This window comes from Tiliqua scincoides, chromosome 4 (assembly GCF_035046505.1).
Source record: "Tiliqua scincoides isolate rTilSci1 chromosome 4, rTilSci1.hap2, whole genome shotgun sequence".
Classification (NCBI taxonomy): domain Eukaryota; kingdom Metazoa; phylum Chordata; class Lepidosauria; order Squamata; family Scincidae; genus Tiliqua; species Tiliqua scincoides.
In genome coordinates, this window is record NC_089824.1 from 25,519,855 (window position 1) to 25,539,507 (window position 19,653).

Genomic DNA, 19,653 nt, shown 5'->3' on the forward strand with positions numbered 1-19,653 from the left:
TGGTTCTACCTGAACTATGCTTCTGTTGCCTCTAGAGGGCATACTGATGTTCACAGGACAGTGCATGTCCACGCGTGACTTCTGCGGGCTTCAGAATGGCCCTCAAGGCAAAAAAAACGCACAAAAAAACACTACTTCTCATTTCCCTTGGGAAACCAGAAACTGCATTTTATTTTTTTTTGGCCTTTTAAGGCATTCTGAGTCCTAGGGAAGCGCTCAAAATGCCTTAAAAGGCACAAAAAGGGCGCTTTCAGGAACTTGGAAGTAGCTTTTTAAAAATTTGCCTCAAGGGCCATTCTGAAGCCCACAGAAGTCGCGTATGGGCATGTGCAGCCTTTGTAGGCTTCAGAAAGCCCTCTGGAGATGACTGGTGGCTTTCAGAGGTTTTAAGGGGCCGAAAACTGTGAATTTGCTTATCTGCAGTTTTTGGTATCTGCGGGGGTGGGGTGGGGAGGGGGTGTCAGAGAATGGATCCCTTATGGATCCCGAGGCCCCACCTGTAACATCCCAGTAGAAATATTTGCGAGATGGGAAAGAAACCTTTGATGGAAAGAAGGTTAACATTTGGTGTGAGAGGGACAGAAATTGTATGCCATAGTATTTCCTGGAGTGCAGAAACTGGGCTTCACTTTGATTAATTGATTCATCTGTTAGCTTGATTAAAAGTTTTTAATTGACTAACAGATTTTTATTTTATTTATTTCATTTGTACCCTGCCTTTCTCTCTAATGGGACCCAGCGGCTTACAATAATCATTAAAAACACAATTAAAAATACAAGAGATTCCTCTTGCTTAACCTGCAACAACTTTTAAAACATTGTCTTACAAATACAAGTAATTTACCAAAACTACCAGCAGTTAGCACCATCTCAAATCATTTTCCATTTTCTTTCACATAGAAGATAATGCCTCATCTAAGATGGTGCCTGTTACCTGGAGATAAAGGCATCATTTAAAAATAAAACAAGTATTTGTATTGCTTCAGAATGATTACTTATATGCAAATATGGGTAAATTTAATTTACTGATTGAGTAGAATGCATATGATTGATGGACTGAGATTTCTTTCATCTGAGCAGAAACTTACAGCATGATCCTGTGCATGTCTACTGAGAAGTAAGTCCCATTGCATTTAATGACTGACTTACTCTCAGGTAAACATGTGTAGGATTGCAGCCTTAGAATGACTTGTTCTTTTTTGTAATTTTTGTTCATATTTTGCATCATATTATATTAATACTGCTTTATTAATTGATTTTTTTTCAGAAACTTCAAAATTTTAAGTAAGAAATGTGATGAAGAACCAGTGGACTAGCAGTTGCTTTGGGTACAGTCTGCAATATAAATAAACTAATGTGAGCAGTTGGCTTGCACTGTTTTTCAGAGACTATTAAGAGCCATCTTCTAGTAAAGCCAACAATAGAGGGAGAACCCACTCCAGTTCATTCAGTAACAAAGGGCATGTTGGCCTCATTTATTTGAATTGTGCTGTTCAGTACTGGTGCATTTTCTCCAGGAAGGAGAGACTGTGCATCAACAGAGCACCAATGTGTAACCTCCCTGGATCAGGATGAGGTTACACTGGGGGGAGATGGCAAATTTGCAGCTCTCCCTGGAACGATCATGTTGCTAGGGTCTGATGATGGTTGAGAATGGTGGTGAAAAGTTCCTTTGTGATACTGTAGTGCATCTCCAAGTCTAGGTGCCAATAGGGGGATTTCCTATTAGGTGCTGGGAATACACAGACTTTCCTTTATGCAATTCAGGGAAAACATTGGTGACTGTGCTAGACTGAAGAGGGTGACAGAAATAGGCTGTATCCTAAAAAAAATATCTGGTAAGAGGAACTCCCTCACCTGCAGAAGACTCTCTTGCCCCAGTGATTCTCTATAAGGGTGGTCACCCCAAAGAGATAGAAGCACAAACGGTAGGTTGCTGAGTATAAGGAAAGAGAAGTGGGCATAAAAGAAGAATGAGGTAACTGGTCTGTCATGAGAAATTCTAAATACTGATTCACATAAAAGTATAGTACATGATCCCAACTGGTCTTTGATCTCCCAAATTCTGATTAAAAGACGACAGTCCAATCTTCATGTAATGAACTGGGTTGTAGGAGTAACTTTTTCATCCCTTTTAAAAAAATTGGACTAGAAATACAGGTGGCTAAACACAGGCATTGCTGGCATTTCACTTTTAAAACTTTTAAAACTGTGTTGTTTTCCAGGTAAGTTAAATGTTGGCATCTCACTTTTAATCTCTACCACGTGTCTAAGGCTCCTTCTCTTTTATGTTGGCATGGTTGTGGAACACAAGACTCCTCTTATGTGAGGTAATCTCTAAATTCTGGGATCAGAGCTATCAAGAAATCAACAAAATCAGACTAAACCATTGGCCCAGATTGTAGGCCATCTCTGCTGGGGATCTTCCCAGACATGTTAAAAGACCAACTTCATAAAGATCAAGCACATTTATGTAGAGACTTGGTCAAGCCAGATAATTTTTACATAAATGGTGCCCATTCATTTCTTTTGACAATGGAGAACCTTCTGTTTGGGTTTTTACAGCCTAAGCCAGTGGTTCTCAAACTCTCACAGAGGCCCTAGTGGCTGCTGCCTGATTTATAAATGCCAAAGAATATGGCTATAGTAGTGATTGGGCAATAGTGCTCTCCCCCAAGTAGCAGCTTGTTTAACCCTTGATGCACAAAGTGGCTAGGCTCTGTCATAGCCTAACCTGCCCTGTCAGTTCTGTGAACCACTGAAAATTGGGTCACGACCCACTGGTGGGTCCTGGACCCACAGTTTGAGAACCGCTGGCCTAAGTCATTCTAGGTTGCTCTTGTTACTATAGAGTGAAATTTTGTGACAGCACATTATAATTATATGGTATAAAGCATAACCACCTAATAATCTTTGTATTTTTTAATCTCTATAAATTCTTATTTAGTTCACTTTTTTGCAATTTTGTTGAAATGAATAATAAAGACATATTTTTTTAAAACTGGGGTAATTGCTTCAATATAGAATTAGAGGAGCAAACAAAGTAATCAAATATCCAAAACAAATGAAATGTGTCATTAATTGGTGAACTGTTGCCAGCCACCAGACCAGAGTAAGGGGAAGAGGTTGAGAAGGCATCTTCCTGGGTATTGCCATTTGGGAGAGGATGGAGCTAGGTGAAGACTCCTGCAGTGAACTAGTATAGCACTAGTACTTCAGCCTCTGAAACCTTAAAAACTCACAAAACAGCACAAACTGTGCAGGTACTTACCAGCTCCTGAAATAAGGTATTATGGTTTGTGTGATACCAAACCTGCCTGTAAGGTTTGTACTCTGTTTGGAAAGGTTCTGAGCTTCATTTCATTTGTAAAGATTGATATGTCCTGATTTATCATGACCTAATAAGCCCTAGACTCCCATTCATGTTACACTCCTTAACAAAATACTATGGATGGGAACCTGTGAAGGTCCTCATGTCTCATAGGAAAGCTGTGTAAGAGGACATAGTTCCATTAGGAAGTAAAGAGAGGAATTATGACATGGTCATTTTTCTGGACTGTCTACGCTGGATATAGATTGGTCATGCAAAAGCCGAAGAGAATAATTTGTAAGAGTTATAGCATCACAAGCAACTTGCTCCTCTCACAATGCACTCTCCATTAATTTACTGTCATGGTAAAAAGCATCAAGTCCTACATAACAAAACAGGCCCATTAGGATGAACAAGCTATGTAAACATCTGATGTGAAGAAATTCAGGTTTATTATTATTTGCAAAGTACTAAGACCATCTGGTTTATTTGGGTTCCAATGTACCTCAGTATTCTTAGCTCCATTAAAAAATTGGCACTGGAAGCTTGTGCTTTCTCCACACTCACAAATTGCTCAAGTTAGTAATTAAAAATGCAGCTTAACATCTAATGCTTTCAGTGGCTGTGGCAATCACTGGTAAACATCAACGAGTTGATTCATCTCCAGTTGGTCCAATAGTTACAAAAGCTGTTGCTGCATTTCTTGTTTGTATCCCTCATCATACGATTACCCCAAAATTAAAGCATGCAGTACTTGAAACGACATCAAAGGCCCAGCTTGCACTTCAACTAGTTCGGTTTCTTTTATTGGTTCATGTTTTCCATTTGGCTTCAACATCTTGTTCTTGCTGATGCTGTTCTAGAATTTCATTTATATATATTACAGCTCTGGTTGGTGAGACAAGCTAATTAATACCGGGATGGAGGCTATGGATTGTAGCAATCTCATGCCTCTTGCTTGAGGGTGGGAATTGTGGAGATGCCATTTTCCCCCCCATTCTGTATACATTCTGTACCATACTGAATGTGGCCAAATGTGCCTTATGAAAACGTACACCAAATTCATTTAATCAAAATACATTTAACTGGGATTGTTTATGCTGTTATCTATTGCCAGTTCTGTTAATCACTCAGCTCAAACGTCAACGCAGAGGAAATATGAGAACCATGATTTCTTAATTAGATTCTTTTCTAACAAAACAATAAAGTAGAAACAGGCTATTTTGCAATGAAAACCCTGATGCCAAGTATCGTCTAAGCTTCAAAACGCTTGATTCACTGGAGGTTTGTAAATGGAAACCTGCCCTATTTTTTTCTCCCTTGCCATGATGTCATAATGGACTTACCTAAACCCTAAGTATCACAAAAGGCACCAGGAACATTGCTATGGTTGCAATGCACATTCAAGAGCAGCAACAATGAATTTATATTCCTGAAAAAAGGACTATTCAAAAGATGACAAAGATTTGTGAGATCATAGACCATTGGGTTTCATTTTAGTGACAATTCTACTGCTTTGGGGATTTTTTTTTAACTAATAATGTCTTAAGATATCCACCAGGTGTGAAAAATCAATACACAGTTCTTCTGGTGTATACAACAAGATGCATCTTTTAGTAGACCAAGCCTTGGCAAAAATGGGAGTCATATGGCCAGGAACCAGAATATCTGAAAAACTGTGTCCACAGAATGAATCTGCCCAATCCTTAAGACTGACTTTCTGTTCCTCCTGCCTTCTGAATTAATGTACTGTATTTTTCGCTCCATAAGACGCACTTTTTCCCCCAAAAAAAGTGGTGGTGGGGGGGGGGAAGTGTGTGCGTCTTATGGAGCGAATACTGCAAATAAATAAATAAATAAATAAATAAATAAATAAATAAATAAAAACCTCTGCCCCAGCCCTGGCCCCGCCCCCTGCCTGCTGTGCTTCCCCGGGCAGTCAGAGGCTACTCAGAAGTAAGTCTCAGAGTCACTGGGGCTCACTCCCAGGAAAGCGTGGGTGGGGTGGCAGTCTCGCTGCCCAATCCTGTGCATGCCTACTCTGAAGTAAGTCCCATTAGAGTCAGGGGGGCTTACTCCCAAGAAAGCCTCTCTCTCCCCCCCCCCCCCAAGCCTGGAGCATCACAGCCTCTCTTTCCCCCCACCCCAAGCCTGGAGCATCACAACTTCTCTGCAACACAAACACTTTCCCCCCTCTCTCACACACACAGGCTGCCCCCTTCTCTTACACACACAGATACTCTGCCCCCCCCCCACACACACACACTCACACAGCAGGGGAGGGGCGCTTTCACTCACCTCATCCAGCATCTGAATGTAAGCCCCCCCCATCACAAAGAAAAAACTGTCTCCTTGGTCAGAATGCCAGTGTTTGCTTATTGCACAAGCCCCAGGTAAGGCTCGGTTCTCACCATAAATCCAGAGGTTTGTTGTGTCTTGAGAATTCAAGTTGTGGTTGGACTTTCCACTTGTTCATTTGTATTGGAATCACAGAAGAACTGTCGAGGAGGTAGATGTGGTGTCAGCAGTGGCCCCTTTAAGGGTAAGGCCTGGGCATTCAGCAGAGTGTGCTGCACAGCTGCAGCCACTGGAAGGCAATAGGGCCCTCAGGGATATAAGGAGTACCTGAGGCAGCAAGGGTTTGTGGGTTTTGAAGGAGTGCAGGTTGGAGGTAGGAGAGGAGACTGACTGGGTTTATTGAATTTGGAATCTGACTGTGGATTGTGACTGGACTTGGATATCCTGATGGATTTGACTGACCTTGGACTGTAATTGGGCTTATTGGTTCTGGACTCTGATTTGGCAACTCTGATTGATGGGACTGATTTAATTGGCATCTGTGGACTGGAACTGGACTCACTTTTGCTTGCTGCACTGGTGAGTTGCACAAGGGGGACTGATCAGCCTTAAGCGGGCACAAGGCCCAGTGGATTGGGATTTGGCAGAACATCATTGTAGCAGAAAGATAATGTGATCCCCTATTTGAGTGCACCTGCTTTTGTGAGCTTCATAAATTCTGACTCTAGCGATGATGAGTTCTTGGGGTTTCCAGAAAACTAGAGTACACAAACCTTTAAGTCTCTCCATTTGTTAATGACAGTGATAATGGTTCTTAATGCCACTGTTGACTGCTGTTCACTTTACATGGTTCAAATGTTGATCTGTTATAGTTTATTAAATATTTTATTACACTATTTGGTTCAGAATATTTTTTTCCTGTTTTCCTCCTCTAAAAACTAGGTGCGTCATGGTCAGGTGCGTCTTATGGAGCAAAAAATATGGTAATTGGGCACAAGGAGCAATACCCTATAAAAGGAAGCCATCTTGACATAATTGCTGCTTGGCTCATTCTCTCTAATGAGCTTTTTCATAAGAGCTTTTTCATTCAAAAGCTCCTTTTAATTTTTTTTAAAAATATGTTTTTTGACTGCTGCTGTTTTTCTACTAATCTTTATTATTGGTTAAATTTGAATTATAGACTGAAATATGATTTTAATTTTTTTATATTTTTATTGATAGTTGAAATAGAAACACTGAAAATACAGTAATAAACATAATTTAGGGTCCAATCCTATACAACTTTCCAGTGCCAATGCAGCTGTGCCAATGGGGTGTGCGCTGCATTCTGTGGTTGGGAGGGCAGTCATAGAGTAAGGGAACCTCAAAGTAAGGGAACATTATTTTTCCTTACCTTGGGGCTGCATTGTGACTGTATCAGTGCTGGCAACTTGGAAAGGATTGGGCCTCTAGTCTGCAATCCTATGCACACTTACCTGGGAAGCTCCACTGAACCTAGTTGGACTTGCTTCTATATAAGCATGCATAGATTGCATGATTACATTGCCTTCTTCTGCTCTATTTGTGATGCTTTTTCAGAGTCTAATGTTATGTTACATACACCATAGTTTTGCTTTTTCATTCAGGAATCACCCATTCATTCGGCTTCTTATTACCCCCAGTTTGGAATGTACGTGAGGTGAATGTGGGCATTCTATTTATCTCCCACTTTAAAATGTGGCATCATTAAGAATTTCATAACATCCAGTGCTGGCACCAGGTTGCTGGGGTGCATGGGGCAAAGCCCTGCACTGGAGTCTCTATAGCATCCCTGCCCACCTTGGGGCCTATCACTGCCACTAGCATTGAAGGCTCAGGAGTTGACTTAGCCAGGTGGGTCCCCTCATAGCCTGTGCTAACCTGACCAATCCTTCACTCCACCCTGATAACAACTTTGGCTTGATGTCAACTCTAAGACATGCATGTCCATTCAGTTAATTTTTACCCATTTTTATCTACAGTGGGAAAGGACCCAACTGAGGGGGAATAGGGTTGTGGCTGGGGAAGAGCACATTATTTATTGTTCATTGTCATGTTTTTAGATTTATTGTAAACTGTTCTTGGTTATAATTTAACAGAAAAGGCAGGATTAGAATGTTTCTTCAACTTCTGCACCGTTACCCTTTTTTCTAATCCAGGGAGGGGGGGGGAGAAGTGTAGTCAAAGTGAAAGGGTATGTGGCAATGGGTGTTCATCCACCAACCTGTGGTGTGAGGCACCCACCTCAGTCAGTCTCATGAATGGGCCAGCCCTTCCTCCTGTGGAGGGGATCCCAAGAACAGGGCTGTGTTTTTAGAGCCCAGGGCCCTGGCATCACTTTCTCTAAAACAGCATCTCCAAAACTGTGGGTCAGGACCCACTAGACAGGTTGCAAGCCAGTTTTAGGTGGGTTGCATAGCACTTAGCTCAGCCACCACTGAAAATACAGAGCTGAAAATACAGGGTACAGAGCTGCTGGGCAGGGGAGGCTCCTGATGCAAGAGAATCATGGTGCTTTGCAGTCAATAGGGGGAAAGATGGGATGCTGGAAAGTGAGGAGGAGAAGGATTTAAGTCTGATTTGACTTCCAAGCTGGAAAGTTTGAATTTAGAGCTGTGCAAGGCCAAATGTAAGGGCCAAATCCTATCCAACGAAGGGTGCAATCCAGCCCTTGACTTGGGCCAGCAAGTCCCTTACTGGGCTGGGGCAAGCCTCTGAAGTATGTGGGGGGGAGGTGTTCCTGGGCAGGAGGGAGGCATTCCTGGGAGGGCGGGTGGTGGGCAGCCCCTGGGGTGGGTGGGCGGACGGGCAGGGAGCGGGAGGCAGGGCTGGGATTCAGCAGTTATGCCTGATCCCAACCTCCGTTCCCAGGGAGAACGGAGCTGCTCCAAGCAGCTCTGCTCTCCTCAGACTTGTGCCACCAAGTCTGAGGAGATCTATGGGGCCAGTGGTCCTTACCCAGAGGTAAGAGGAAATGTTTCCCCTTTATGGCCCCTCTCCTGTGCTGGATACAGCACAAGCCTGTTCATTGTGCCCTCCGGCTATGTAATCCTATCCAACCAACTAAGGCTTCCTAAGGGCCAAATCCTACCCAGCTTTCCAGCCCTGGTGTGGCCTCCTGTGGTGGGACGGCAGCTGTGGAGGCCTTCAAGAGGGAAGGGAACGTTCTTCCCTCGCCCGAGGCTGCACCGGTGATGGCAAACGGGCCAGGAGAGGCCCTGCGTGTGCCGCCATCGGACCTTCGGCTTAGGCTAGAAGCCTAAATGGATGATTTCACTCCTGGCCATGACATGACTTCCAAGTCAACGGCATCACTTCCGGTGGGTCCTGGACCACCGGTTTGTCATTGGGAAAAGTGGGCCCCATCCTATGCATGTCTACTCAGAAGTAAGTCCCATTGGAGTCAGTGGGGTTTAGTCCCAGGTAAGTGTGGACAGGAGCGGGCTGACACTGCCGAGAGACACCTCTCAGCGAGCTCACGCGCCGCCTCAGCTTTTAGCCGGACACACCTCCACGCGCATGTGCGCTTCTTCAGACGCGGTCTCTCGATGGAGTTTGAGCCCGACGGCTTGCCGTACTGGAGGCGTTCGGCTCGCAACGCGCATGCGCGGAGAGAAACGCCTCTGCTGAAGGTGAAGGCGGAAGGGCAGCGTCGGCGTCTCGCCTTCGAGGACTCTCCGCGTTGCTGTGAGCGGTGAGTCTCCTCGTAGAGGGATTGGGCCTGCCTGGGCCCTCCCCCCTTGCAGGCGCGGCCTCCTGGCCCGCTGAGAAGCCCCCTGAGAAGGCTCCGCTGCTGTCCTTCGCCTTCGTGCAGGTGGAGCAGGCGGGAGTGCAGCGCGGGGGCTTGAGGCCTCCCCTTGGTACAGAGTAAGGTCACCCAGCGGCTGAGGCGACTCTATGGTCGCTGCCGCTCTAGGCCTTGCAACTCTATGGTAACAGCTCCCTTCTCCCCTTTGACTTCACTGTTCCCCCCGCCAAGCCCCGCCCCGCCTGTTCCTTGGCAGTGACAGGAGCCTGTGCCACCCCCAGTGGCTCTTGCCTCTCCCCTGGGCCTGCAGGGTCTCCCCTGCCCCACCAGACTGCAGGGTGAGCAGGTACAGTGGAGGACAGAATGCCTGGAACTGCATGGAAGGGGGAGTGTTGGCAGGTGCAGCTCAGCAGGGAGCAGGGCTGTGCGGTGGGTGGGGAGGCAGGTGAGGCAGAGCCTCTCCGCTGGAGCCCTTTTGCCCAAGCATCCACGGTGGCGGTGCTTTTCAAAGGGCTCCAGCGGGGAGGCTCTGCCTCACCTGCCTCCCCACCCACCGCACAGCCCTGACATGGAGCGGTTTGAAAAGCTGCACCTGCCTAAGCTCCCTCTTCCCTCCATCAAGGTCTAGGCACTCTGTCCTCCACTGTATCTGGGCACCCTTGTCTGCCCAGGGTCGTGTCATTGCTTAGGGAAGCTTGCTGAGCACAGCGGTTGGCTCCATGGTCACCAGACAACAAATGGAGTCTATCACAGTGTTTCTCAACCAGTAGTACATGTACCACCGGTGAAACTTATGGTGGTGTCCAGTGGCACTGGCAGGGCCCCCTCCTGGCAATCAGACCAGTAACGTGACAGTCAGACAGCAGTAGGAGGCTTGGCCGGCAGAACTTTGAGGTATGTTTTTCCGCACTTGAGAAAGCCCTCCTGTCTACCTTGAGCCTTTTCCTGAGGTTTGTCATGCTGCATTTGGCCTCCTGACCCAGAGGTAACTGGCGGTGATGTCATCACCAGTACTTCCAGTGGTGCTTCCAGTAGGTGGACTGTGGTTTGGCGGAGGACAAACGTTGAGGAACGCTGGTCTACAGCAAGGGCCCTGTGTATGCCTGGGAAACTGGCAGGAAGCATCAGTGGCCTGTCTTTATTTTGGGCAGCGTACTGACATTCAGCATCCCAAGTCAAGTGGGAAAGAATAATGAAGGGGGAGGGGCAAAGGGCTTAGTTTTTTAATATTAGTAATGGGTTTTATGAAGATTGCTGTAATTGCCTTGCAATTGTACCTCATCACCTTTGCAACTTGGGGAAAAAAATGCAGATACACATAGGAGTTGGATATCTTCAATCTCCCCCCCCTTCCCATATTTCAGTTCTACAGGCATTTCCAATCATGAATCTGCAGCAACATTGCTAGGGCAATTTTGAAAAAAGTTTGTGCTGAGTTGGGTTTCCTCAAATGCATGTTTGTTATACTGTCCCTGTTTTTGTTACTTAAAATTAGAATGGCTATATGGTAGTACTTTTCAGCCAGTGGTATGAGTACCACTAGTTGTATTTCCCAGTAGGAGAAGTAGTATCTGACCTCATTGGCATAGGAACCATATGACATGAATCTACATGGGCTAACTGCTGGAAATGAAGCATTAGTGCATTGGTATCAAGGTATGGTTGTAGAGCAGTCCAGCCCTTCTAAAAAGGTTTGCATTGAGCAGGAAAGATGAAGGACAGAGGAAAGATCAGGAGGCAGCAGCCACTGAAGCCTCTCTTGCTGCAGGGACAACTGTGGGGCAAACCAGCCATTTTTGGTACAAAAGTACTTGAAAAAGTAGAACATGCAAAGGTGGAACTAGAAGGCAAGAAAAACTTGGAAACTCCTGCAGTATCATATGGCTTTGTATAATATTGGATAAGTTGCTTTCAAAAGCTTACAGTTAGACTTTCTCTCTCCAGGCACTTAGAACAGCTTCACTCCAAGACAAGTGACCACTCCCTTCCCCCTGAGCATGTGAAAGAAAGATAATAACTTTGCATTCTTTCCCAGTGCTGTGCTCTGGGTGAAGGGGGGGTTGCTGGCTCAAAGTGTAGCCTAAGCGCCTGGAGAGACTACTGATGAATTGTCTGCCTAATGACTCTGCCTTATATCACAAAGGTCAGCAAGGCTGTTTTTAAATCACCTAGCAAAGGGACATGCTTTTTAAAATGGATTTTCTTTAATGCAATTTTTGCCATCCACATGAGTTCTGGGAACTGATTCTGGGGGTGACTTATGTGGGGGTTGGAATTTGGTTTGTACTGAGAATACTTTTCCCATAGGGATCAATGCAATTAGTGTGGGTTGGGGTGGGCGAATGGAAGTTCATTTAAATGTGTGCTTTATTTCTGTGATATGTGTTGGTGCTTGGAGAAAATCTGGACATTTGAGCCAATTTATTCATTCAAGTTCCATTTCTAATGTATTCATTTAAATTTTATATTTAAATTTTTTTCCCCAACCCTTGACACTGTGCCAGATATTTGTTGTGGCCCTCTGACCAAAAAGTTTGGAGATCCCTGATGGCTGAGATAATTTGTTGTCGGTGTGTGTGTGTGTGTGTGATTTAACACAAACTGACAACTGGTGACTTCTACTTGACATCATGCATTGTTTGTATCTTTGGCACTTACTTGGGCATCAGCACTTCTGGGTTCTGTGACCACAGAAAACTCTAAAATGGGCACAAAGCAGGGGCAGGCAGGAGCGCCCCAAAAACCTGGTAAAATGATGCACAGCAGAGCCTCTCCTCCGCAACCTGTTGCATTGTAATTGTGCTGCTGGCTTGACCTGCAGTACCCCTGGGAACTTGTCAACTTGTCATGATGCCCCTTTAGGAACCTCTGGTGTAAGGGAAAGGTTGAGTAGAGAGGTGAGTGGGAGTGGCTACTGTCATTAATGACTGAGGGCCCAATCCTATGGTCTGCACCGCGCCTCTGCGATGCGAACCATAGTCACAAACGTGCCATAAGGCACGTTTGTGGGGCTTACTGCCAGGCTCCTGCTGGAGGTGGCTCAGCTCCGACCGACACTGAGCCACCGCCCAGCGGGTGCCCGTGTTTCGCAGCTTGGCGGTGCCTACGACCACCGGGCTGTGGAACGGCAAATGGGGCAGAGACGGGGGTGTTCCAGGGAGTGGGGAGGCCAGTGTGATGTGAGGAGGGGGTGGGGAGGCCGGCGGGGAGTGGGACTTGCCTGCGGGTGGGTGGGAGGAGGATCTGTAGAGCTCTGCTCCACAGGTTTCTAGGCGCTCTTGGAGGCTGCGTGCCTTACACGAGCATCTTTACTTTAGCGGTGCCCTTTGGGCACCTACTCTTGAGGTGCCTCCCGTGGTAGCGTGGGAGGCGCTGGATTCAGCGGCAGCCCTCATGGTGTGCCCCGGGCAGCTCAGGATTGGGCTGCCCGTTAGGATTGGGCTGCCTGAAAGCAATGAGGAAAACAAAAATGCCAATAAGGAAAGTGGTAAGTGGCAGCTTTAATACATTTTCCACAGAAAGCTGCCAGCGTCTAGGGGTTGCTCGTTAGCAACTACTTAGCAGCTAATTGACTGCATTATTTTGAAAATTGCCCACATAAATTATATTTCTGATATTTGGAAACTGTACTATTTTGAAAATATGCAAGACTGCGTTAATCAAGAGCTGCCTGGAGAACTGGCTCTTGTCCTATGATGTTTGTTTTGTTTTTTTTAGGAAAAAAAAATCATGTCAGCTGCTTTGTTGCCCAAGCCACAGATGAGAGGCCTTCTGGCCAAACGTCTAAGAAAACACATTGTAGTAGCATTTGTCTTTGCCTTTGGATGTGCAGCTTCATACAAGGTCAGATTTTGGTGTGCGTAAATAAATTGGTAGTATGTGGGAAGTCAGTTTGTTGTAGATATGCTTAACACTCTTAGTGAGTTGTAACTTTTCCAGCAATACTTATTATGTAAGTCAACTGATGTTTTGTAAGCATTTTAGTCACTAAGTAACTTGAGGTAAAAATATAATTTTAAATATTTAATCTGTTTAACTTCTAGATAACTAAAGTTTTTTTTTAAAGGCCTGCAATTTTATCTCTTCAGTTTGGTGTGGCTGAACCAAGGAAACGAGCATATGCAGACTTCTATAAAAACTATGATGCCATGAAGGAGTTTGAAGCCATGAGGGACGCGGGGGTGTTCGAAAGTGTGCAACCCAAGAAAAAATAAGCAGGCATCTCCAGGTAATGTTGAAAAACCATGCATCATTTAATTTTGTTCAAGGAAAATGCCTCCGGGGGGGGGGGGGGCGAGATACAGGAATGATAGACTTTAGCCCTTTTTTCTTATTGTACCCTTACTGCACAGCTGGTCATGAGCTAGAGTACATTGTTGTTCATTAGCGAAGTACTTATGTCGCAGTGGATAAAAGTAGCCTTTTTAATAAGCTTCTCTGCAAGAGCACTGAATACTTGATGACTAAGGATAGAAGGGTTTTGTAATCATATTAAAGGCACTGCTATTTCAGAATGTATATTACTATTGGCAAACAGCGCAAAGGAACATTGTTGGGGCAAAGGACGTGAGAGTGGTCGTCTTTCAGCCTTGCTAAAAGCATGTTGGTATTCTCCTACATTTTTGTACTGCTGCAGGTTATTTTTTCATGCCATGGCATTCCTGTGCATCAACACTCTTCTGTTTGTTCAGTTTTATTGCGCAAATTCCTAGAAGATAATTTTAATACATCTTAAAGTAACACTGTCTCTGTGCCATTTATACCCTATATAGTTGAATGTGTATTTTTTTCTCTGTGCCAGTTCTAGTTTCATAACCTGTTTCTCTTTTCAGATCCTTCTTTCTGAAGATGGACAATTTGAACATCACTAGTTAGTGAACTGTACTTTGTGATCCACTTTAGTGCTGGTCATGGTGTAATGTTGACTCATTAAAGGACATATGTCAGATTATGCCTTGATTTCATTTGTATTTTTATATTGATGGCAAAACAGTGTTTCAGTATAGTATGAAGGGTAAAAGTAATCTTCCCAAGACTGCTGATGTGCTGGATCCTGTAGGACATCAGTTTGTGTAATGCTTCCCCTGTCCCTTTAAGGGGCAGGGAAGGGGTGGAAGCAGCAACATAATCTCCAGGATTGCATGGCTAAGAGGGGGTGAGAGGGATGCTTTTACTTACTGTGTGTTAGGGCAAGCAGCAGGAGGTGCGGGGAGCCCCATGCAGCCCTGCGCAAGGCTCCCTGAGGCTTGGAATCTTCAGAAATAGCAAGTGCAAGCCACTTCTGGTTTGCGAACGCAGCTTGGGGGTGGCTTGTGCTTACTGTTTCTGAAGATTCCAAACCTCCAGGAGCCCTGTGGAGGGCTGCACTGTGCTCCCCAAACCTCCTGGTGTTTTCCCCAACACACAGTAAATAAAAGCACCCCCCTCACCCCTCTTTAGCGATGTGATCCTAGGGACTGCATTGCTGCCCTCACTCTTCCCCTGCAAAATCTTTGGAAGTAAAGTTCCAAAATGTTTGAGAACCACTGCTGTAGGAGATAGGGCTAGGATCCATTTTTGGCTTTTAGCTCCTGGTACTTTTCAAGCAGGTTTGCGGGGAAGGAGTGACTGAGTCCAGGAAAGAATTCTCTAAACATCTTGTTAAATGTTTACTGCTTACTTCATTGAAGTGTGGCAGGGAGACTGAGAATCTCTTCCAGTCTGGTCTGTTCTTCTCCCTTGGCCTCCATGAGACCTATGCAAGAAAAGTGACCTTGTTCTGCTAATAGATATTAACAAACCTTTTAGGAGCAGCATGTTCTTAAATACCTGCTACTAGGGCACTGTCCTAGATTCTGCTGCCAAGATGTTAGTGTTTAACTTGGGTGTAGGAGGGTGAGACTGATGGTAGTCTTGCTTCTCAAATGCTGGTTGTTCACTGTAATGTGTATATAATTCAGGGAGGTATGTTGGAAAAGTTCTGCTACAACAGTGCAGTTATTGCTGTAAGGATACTTGCACATATCAACATCAGTTGTCATGCATTTGCTTCCTCATAGGAGTTCATGCTAGTAGCAATGCAGTACACTCATGCTTGAAATTAAGCATGGCCCTTGGCCACTGAGTATACCCATGGCAAGAGCTATAACTAGAAATCCCAACTTGGCTGTGAAGTTGCTGGGTGACCTAAAGTCAAAATCTTTAGTTGTACAATGTAATGAGAATAATACTGGTGTATTTTACAGAGAGGAAGTTTAGCAACTTTGTTTGATTTTAATAACTTATGCACTTTTCAGGATTTTGTATTTTTCATAGCACAGAATCTGAATAAATTTAGCATAAATCTACTAATTTCAATAGTCAATTTAAATGAACAGTTTTATGACAGAACAATAAAATACTTCCAATAACCAATTCCATGAAAGTTCATGATGCATAGTCTGGCTGGATGCATGTGTATCCATGATGGTGAAAAAGAATGCTTCCTTCTCTTTTCCAATACTCTGAAAAGTTGTTTCCTTCTTCCTGGCTGGTTTAAAATGTTCCTTCAGTTTTTTTCCCCCCAAGGCTGTCAATAGTGCATGCCCTTGAATTCTACCCATGAACATCTATCTTACTATATTGCTTCCAGCTGCATATGATACTCCAGCTGATGTCCAGTGGAGCAATGTATGAGTGAATTTGGCCATTAGAAAGCTTTTCCAATATTGATGTAAACAATGCCAGTAAAAATGTAAGGCAAAACCTTGTGCCTGGAAAGTCTGAAGATCCCTTCTTACAGCATTGTACTCAGTTTTGAATCAACTGAAAAATTACTAAGTAGCTTCACCAGAGCAAATGGCTTTGGATGATGTGTATAGGTACAAAGTGCTGAGATGTTAATGGTTCATTTGAAGTAGATGTTTGGCTATCAGAATTTGAATTTACAAGCTTGAAAATACAATACAGATGGCTTAATTTGGCATTCTCCTTTATGTGAGGACTTTATAGCTAGCTCAAAGGATCACAGGGCCTTGTGTCTTGGTGAGTGGTAGTGGGGGTGTTCATATATACAGATCCCTACTTAAGTACAGGCCAGGTTCCAAGGGTCTGTAGTTAAGTTGAAACATCCAGTTCTTGCCAGTCCAGTGCTATAGTGCCTGTGCAAAAGCACCACCAAAGGATGTACTCTGCTGGCATGAGCGAACCAACAGGGAGCCAATATAGTGAGATTGTTGGAACCATCAACCAGATATTTGGTTAGACTACCGTAGTACAAGATTCTGTGTTTGCTGTAACAGATGGACACAGCAACCTCTCTCAAATCAATACTAAAAAGTAGTTTATCCATCAGTTCAGAATAAGGCATTAGTTTTCTAAGCTGTTCTAAAACATAATTGTCTCTAAATGATGAAGAGACAATATGCAATCTTAAGTGTTATCTTTCCCTGGGCACTCCTGCAAGGGGATTTTCTAAACCATGTGTTTTCTTTTTTGAAATGTCCTCGAAAAATGTACATAGGTACAACCAAATCTTCTGGCAGACTACTACCTCTCTTAGCATTTAGGCTACCTCAGAATGTCAGATACAAGGGAGGATGCAGGATGCACATCACCAGATGTTCCCTGAGGCATCTGGTGGGCCATTGTGAGATACAGGAAGCTGGACTAGATGGACCTTTGGCCTGATCCAGCAGGGCTCTTATGTTCTTCTCTGAACATACATAGCACAAAGACAGCTATCCTTTTGAAACTATAGGCAGATGTACCTCAGCAGTGCAATGTAAAACTTGCCAAATAATGCATATGTGTTGTAATACTGGACTGAGTAGTTCTTGTGATCAAGTGCAGCAAAGACCCTTTTCTACCTTAGGGTTGCAGCATCTGTATTGAAGCTTCTAGGAATCTATGAAGGAAGTTGTAGAAGCTGGCTGTTTGCAGAGTTCAAACTATACCACGGAAAAAAGCAAATGTCTCTCCTAAAACTTTACAGATAAAAATGAAGACATGTCCTCTATGGTGCTTGTGTATCTAAATTGTCTCAGTCATTCCCAAATCACATGGTCCTGTGTTAGGACCATGATAAAAATCTAAAATCTGTTCTCATAACCACTTCTGAGTAGCAAGGGTGACATGAATCTCTGGTGGATAAGCATAACTATTGAGTAGTGGAAGGAAAGCCTTCAAGGCCTGCATATGTTCAGTCACCTTTAGAAGGGTATGTAAGATTGCCAAGAGATTTGCAGCCTGTTTAGGATTCATTTAGTTATGGTTAATAGACCTTTCTCTTCAACACTGTAAATTCTGCAGTGTTAAGCTACCACTGTCACAGGTTGACACCAAGTTCTACTATTAGAAGGGAGGAAAAAAATTTATACAGCAGAGTCTGTCAAACTAGGGCCTGTTGACCGGATCTGGTGCAATGCTGCAGCCTTCCCCACAGTGAGCAGCACTTACGATTCTGCTGCGCTGCTCCTTGCCTGCTGGGGCAGTGGGCTACAGACATGATTGCCCAGAGCATCACTCTAGAAATTGGGTGTGCTGCTTGTGAGCATTGCAGTGGAATGGTAAGCACGGCTCTCAACAGGACAGTTTCTTCAGACACAGTGGTCACAAGTTTGACGACTGCTGTTCTACACGATAAACAATTCTATAAACCTCCTTTCCTGTCATCTTTCTACTCACTGCCTTTCCTAGGGCCTATGGGGTCACTGTTGACACCACATCCTATCTCCTCGAGGTATCTTGTGCATTTCCATTACAGTAAGTAGCCATGTCTTTAAATTTATTATTCCTGCTAAACCGGTGTGTTTCTCTTACCATCTTTGGGGATGGGGCAGCTAGGCTGTTGTAAGAAATGTCGAAGAACATTTCATTGACACTTGTTGCTGGTATCATATCTGTGGCACCTAGTAAAACAAAATGGATGAAGTCCAGCATGCACCCTTTGAATGTCCATAAATGCTAGCCAGTCTCAAAGGAATGCAACTGTACACAAGTTAGGTGTTTTGTGCTGCAGGCAGAACCTTAGATATCTGAGGCAGTAAAGGTGACCTAAGCTTTTTTTTTTAAAGGAAACCTTAAGTGGAAATGCAATGGCCACATTTTCCTGATGAGTCATTTGTGCTAATGCGTGAAAGGGATACATTCCCTTCTAAGCTGCTCATCCTTTCCCTACCTTACTGCTGCTCATCCTACACTTTTGTTTTCTCCAAGCAGTAAGCTTCAACCAGAACCCTTTTTAAAACAGACTTGTATGTATCACAAAGGTGAGTTGAGTTCCATTGCCTTCTGATGCAGTTTGACATAAGGTCAGCTGCCTTACTGGAGCAGACCAAAGTCCATCTAGCCTAGTCGGCAGGCAGAAAGCTGTCTTTAGAAGTTAACAAGCAGTGAAATGTGATGTCCTCTCTGGCTATTTGATTTTAGTATATTGCCTCTGCTAATTTAGTTGTCAGGGCTAATTACTACTGGTTGATTCATTTTCTTTTGTTAACCATGCAGTGCCATAAAACAAGTTATTGTCTAGTAAGCTTTATGAAAAAGTGATCACTGCAAACTCAACATGACTTGTAGCTACCTCATAGCTGTATCTGCTGTACTCAATGAAAGACCACTCTGTAGTATGATTAATATGGGTGAGGAACCAGTGCTTTAGGCTAGTTGTTGTCCTACTGTTAGAGGTAGTGTTTCATCCACTTTCATCCTGTACTACAGCAATAGTTATAATAGGTCATGGAGGAAACTATCCTTTAAATACATCTATGGTTGAGCAATGGTCATTTAAAGCAGGGGTGTCCAAACTTTGTGGCAAGTGGGCCACATCATGTTTCTGACACTGTTTTGGAGCTGGGAAAAAATAAATTTACATTTAAAATTTGAATAAATTTACATAAATAAGTATATTAGAGCTGGAACTTATATGACACATGAAGGTCTCATGATAGCTCAAAGCCTATAAAAGACCCTGTGCAAAGCAAGCCTGGCCTTGGCTGTTGTTGCTGCTTCACAGTCATGAAACGGCAAGCAGTGGAGGGAGGCCTTGGCCCTCGTGCTGAGAGTAGTCACGTCAGGCCACCATAGGTTCCAGCAAAGTTGCCAGAGGCTTATTGGAGACTAGGGGCTCCCTGAGGACCACAAATGGCCCCCAAGCTGGGGTTTAGGCACCCCTAATTTAAAGAATGACTTTTTGCAGTGGCCACAGAAACTGAGGGGGAAGAAGAGGGGAAGAAAAAAAAGCCAGCAAAGTGAGGAATCGCCATCTCCACTAGCTGCTGCCTCTTAAGTTTAAATTGTGCCCCCTCCTCACAATGGCCACACA

General features: G+C 44.3%; 2 protein-coding genes across 2 annotated transcripts in view; both read left to right on the plus strand.

The window, feature by feature from the left end:
• Positions 1 to 1,420, plus strand: part of RGS22 (regulator of G protein signaling 22) — a 75,802-nt gene extending 74,382 nt beyond the window's left edge. Inside the window, exon 27 of the mRNA XM_066624393.1 lies at positions 1,268 to 1,420. The gene's annotated coding sequence lies outside the window, so the exon portion shown is untranslated. The remainder of the gene's footprint in view (positions 1 to 1,267) is intronic.
• Positions 1,421 to 9,209: 7,789 nt separating this feature from the next.
• Positions 9,210 to 14,325, plus strand: COX6C (cytochrome c oxidase subunit 6C). Its single transcript, XM_066625973.1, has 4 exons — positions 9,210 to 9,320; positions 13,092 to 13,217; positions 13,463 to 13,602; positions 14,207 to 14,325. Exons 2-3 carry the CDS (start codon positions 13,104 to 13,106, stop codon positions 13,586 to 13,588), a joined length of 240 nt encoding a protein of 79 aa, XP_066482070.1. The 5' UTR covers positions 9,210 to 9,320; positions 13,092 to 13,103; the 3' UTR covers positions 13,589 to 13,602; positions 14,207 to 14,325.
• The last annotated feature ends 5,328 nt before the right edge of the window (positions 14,326 to 19,653 follow it).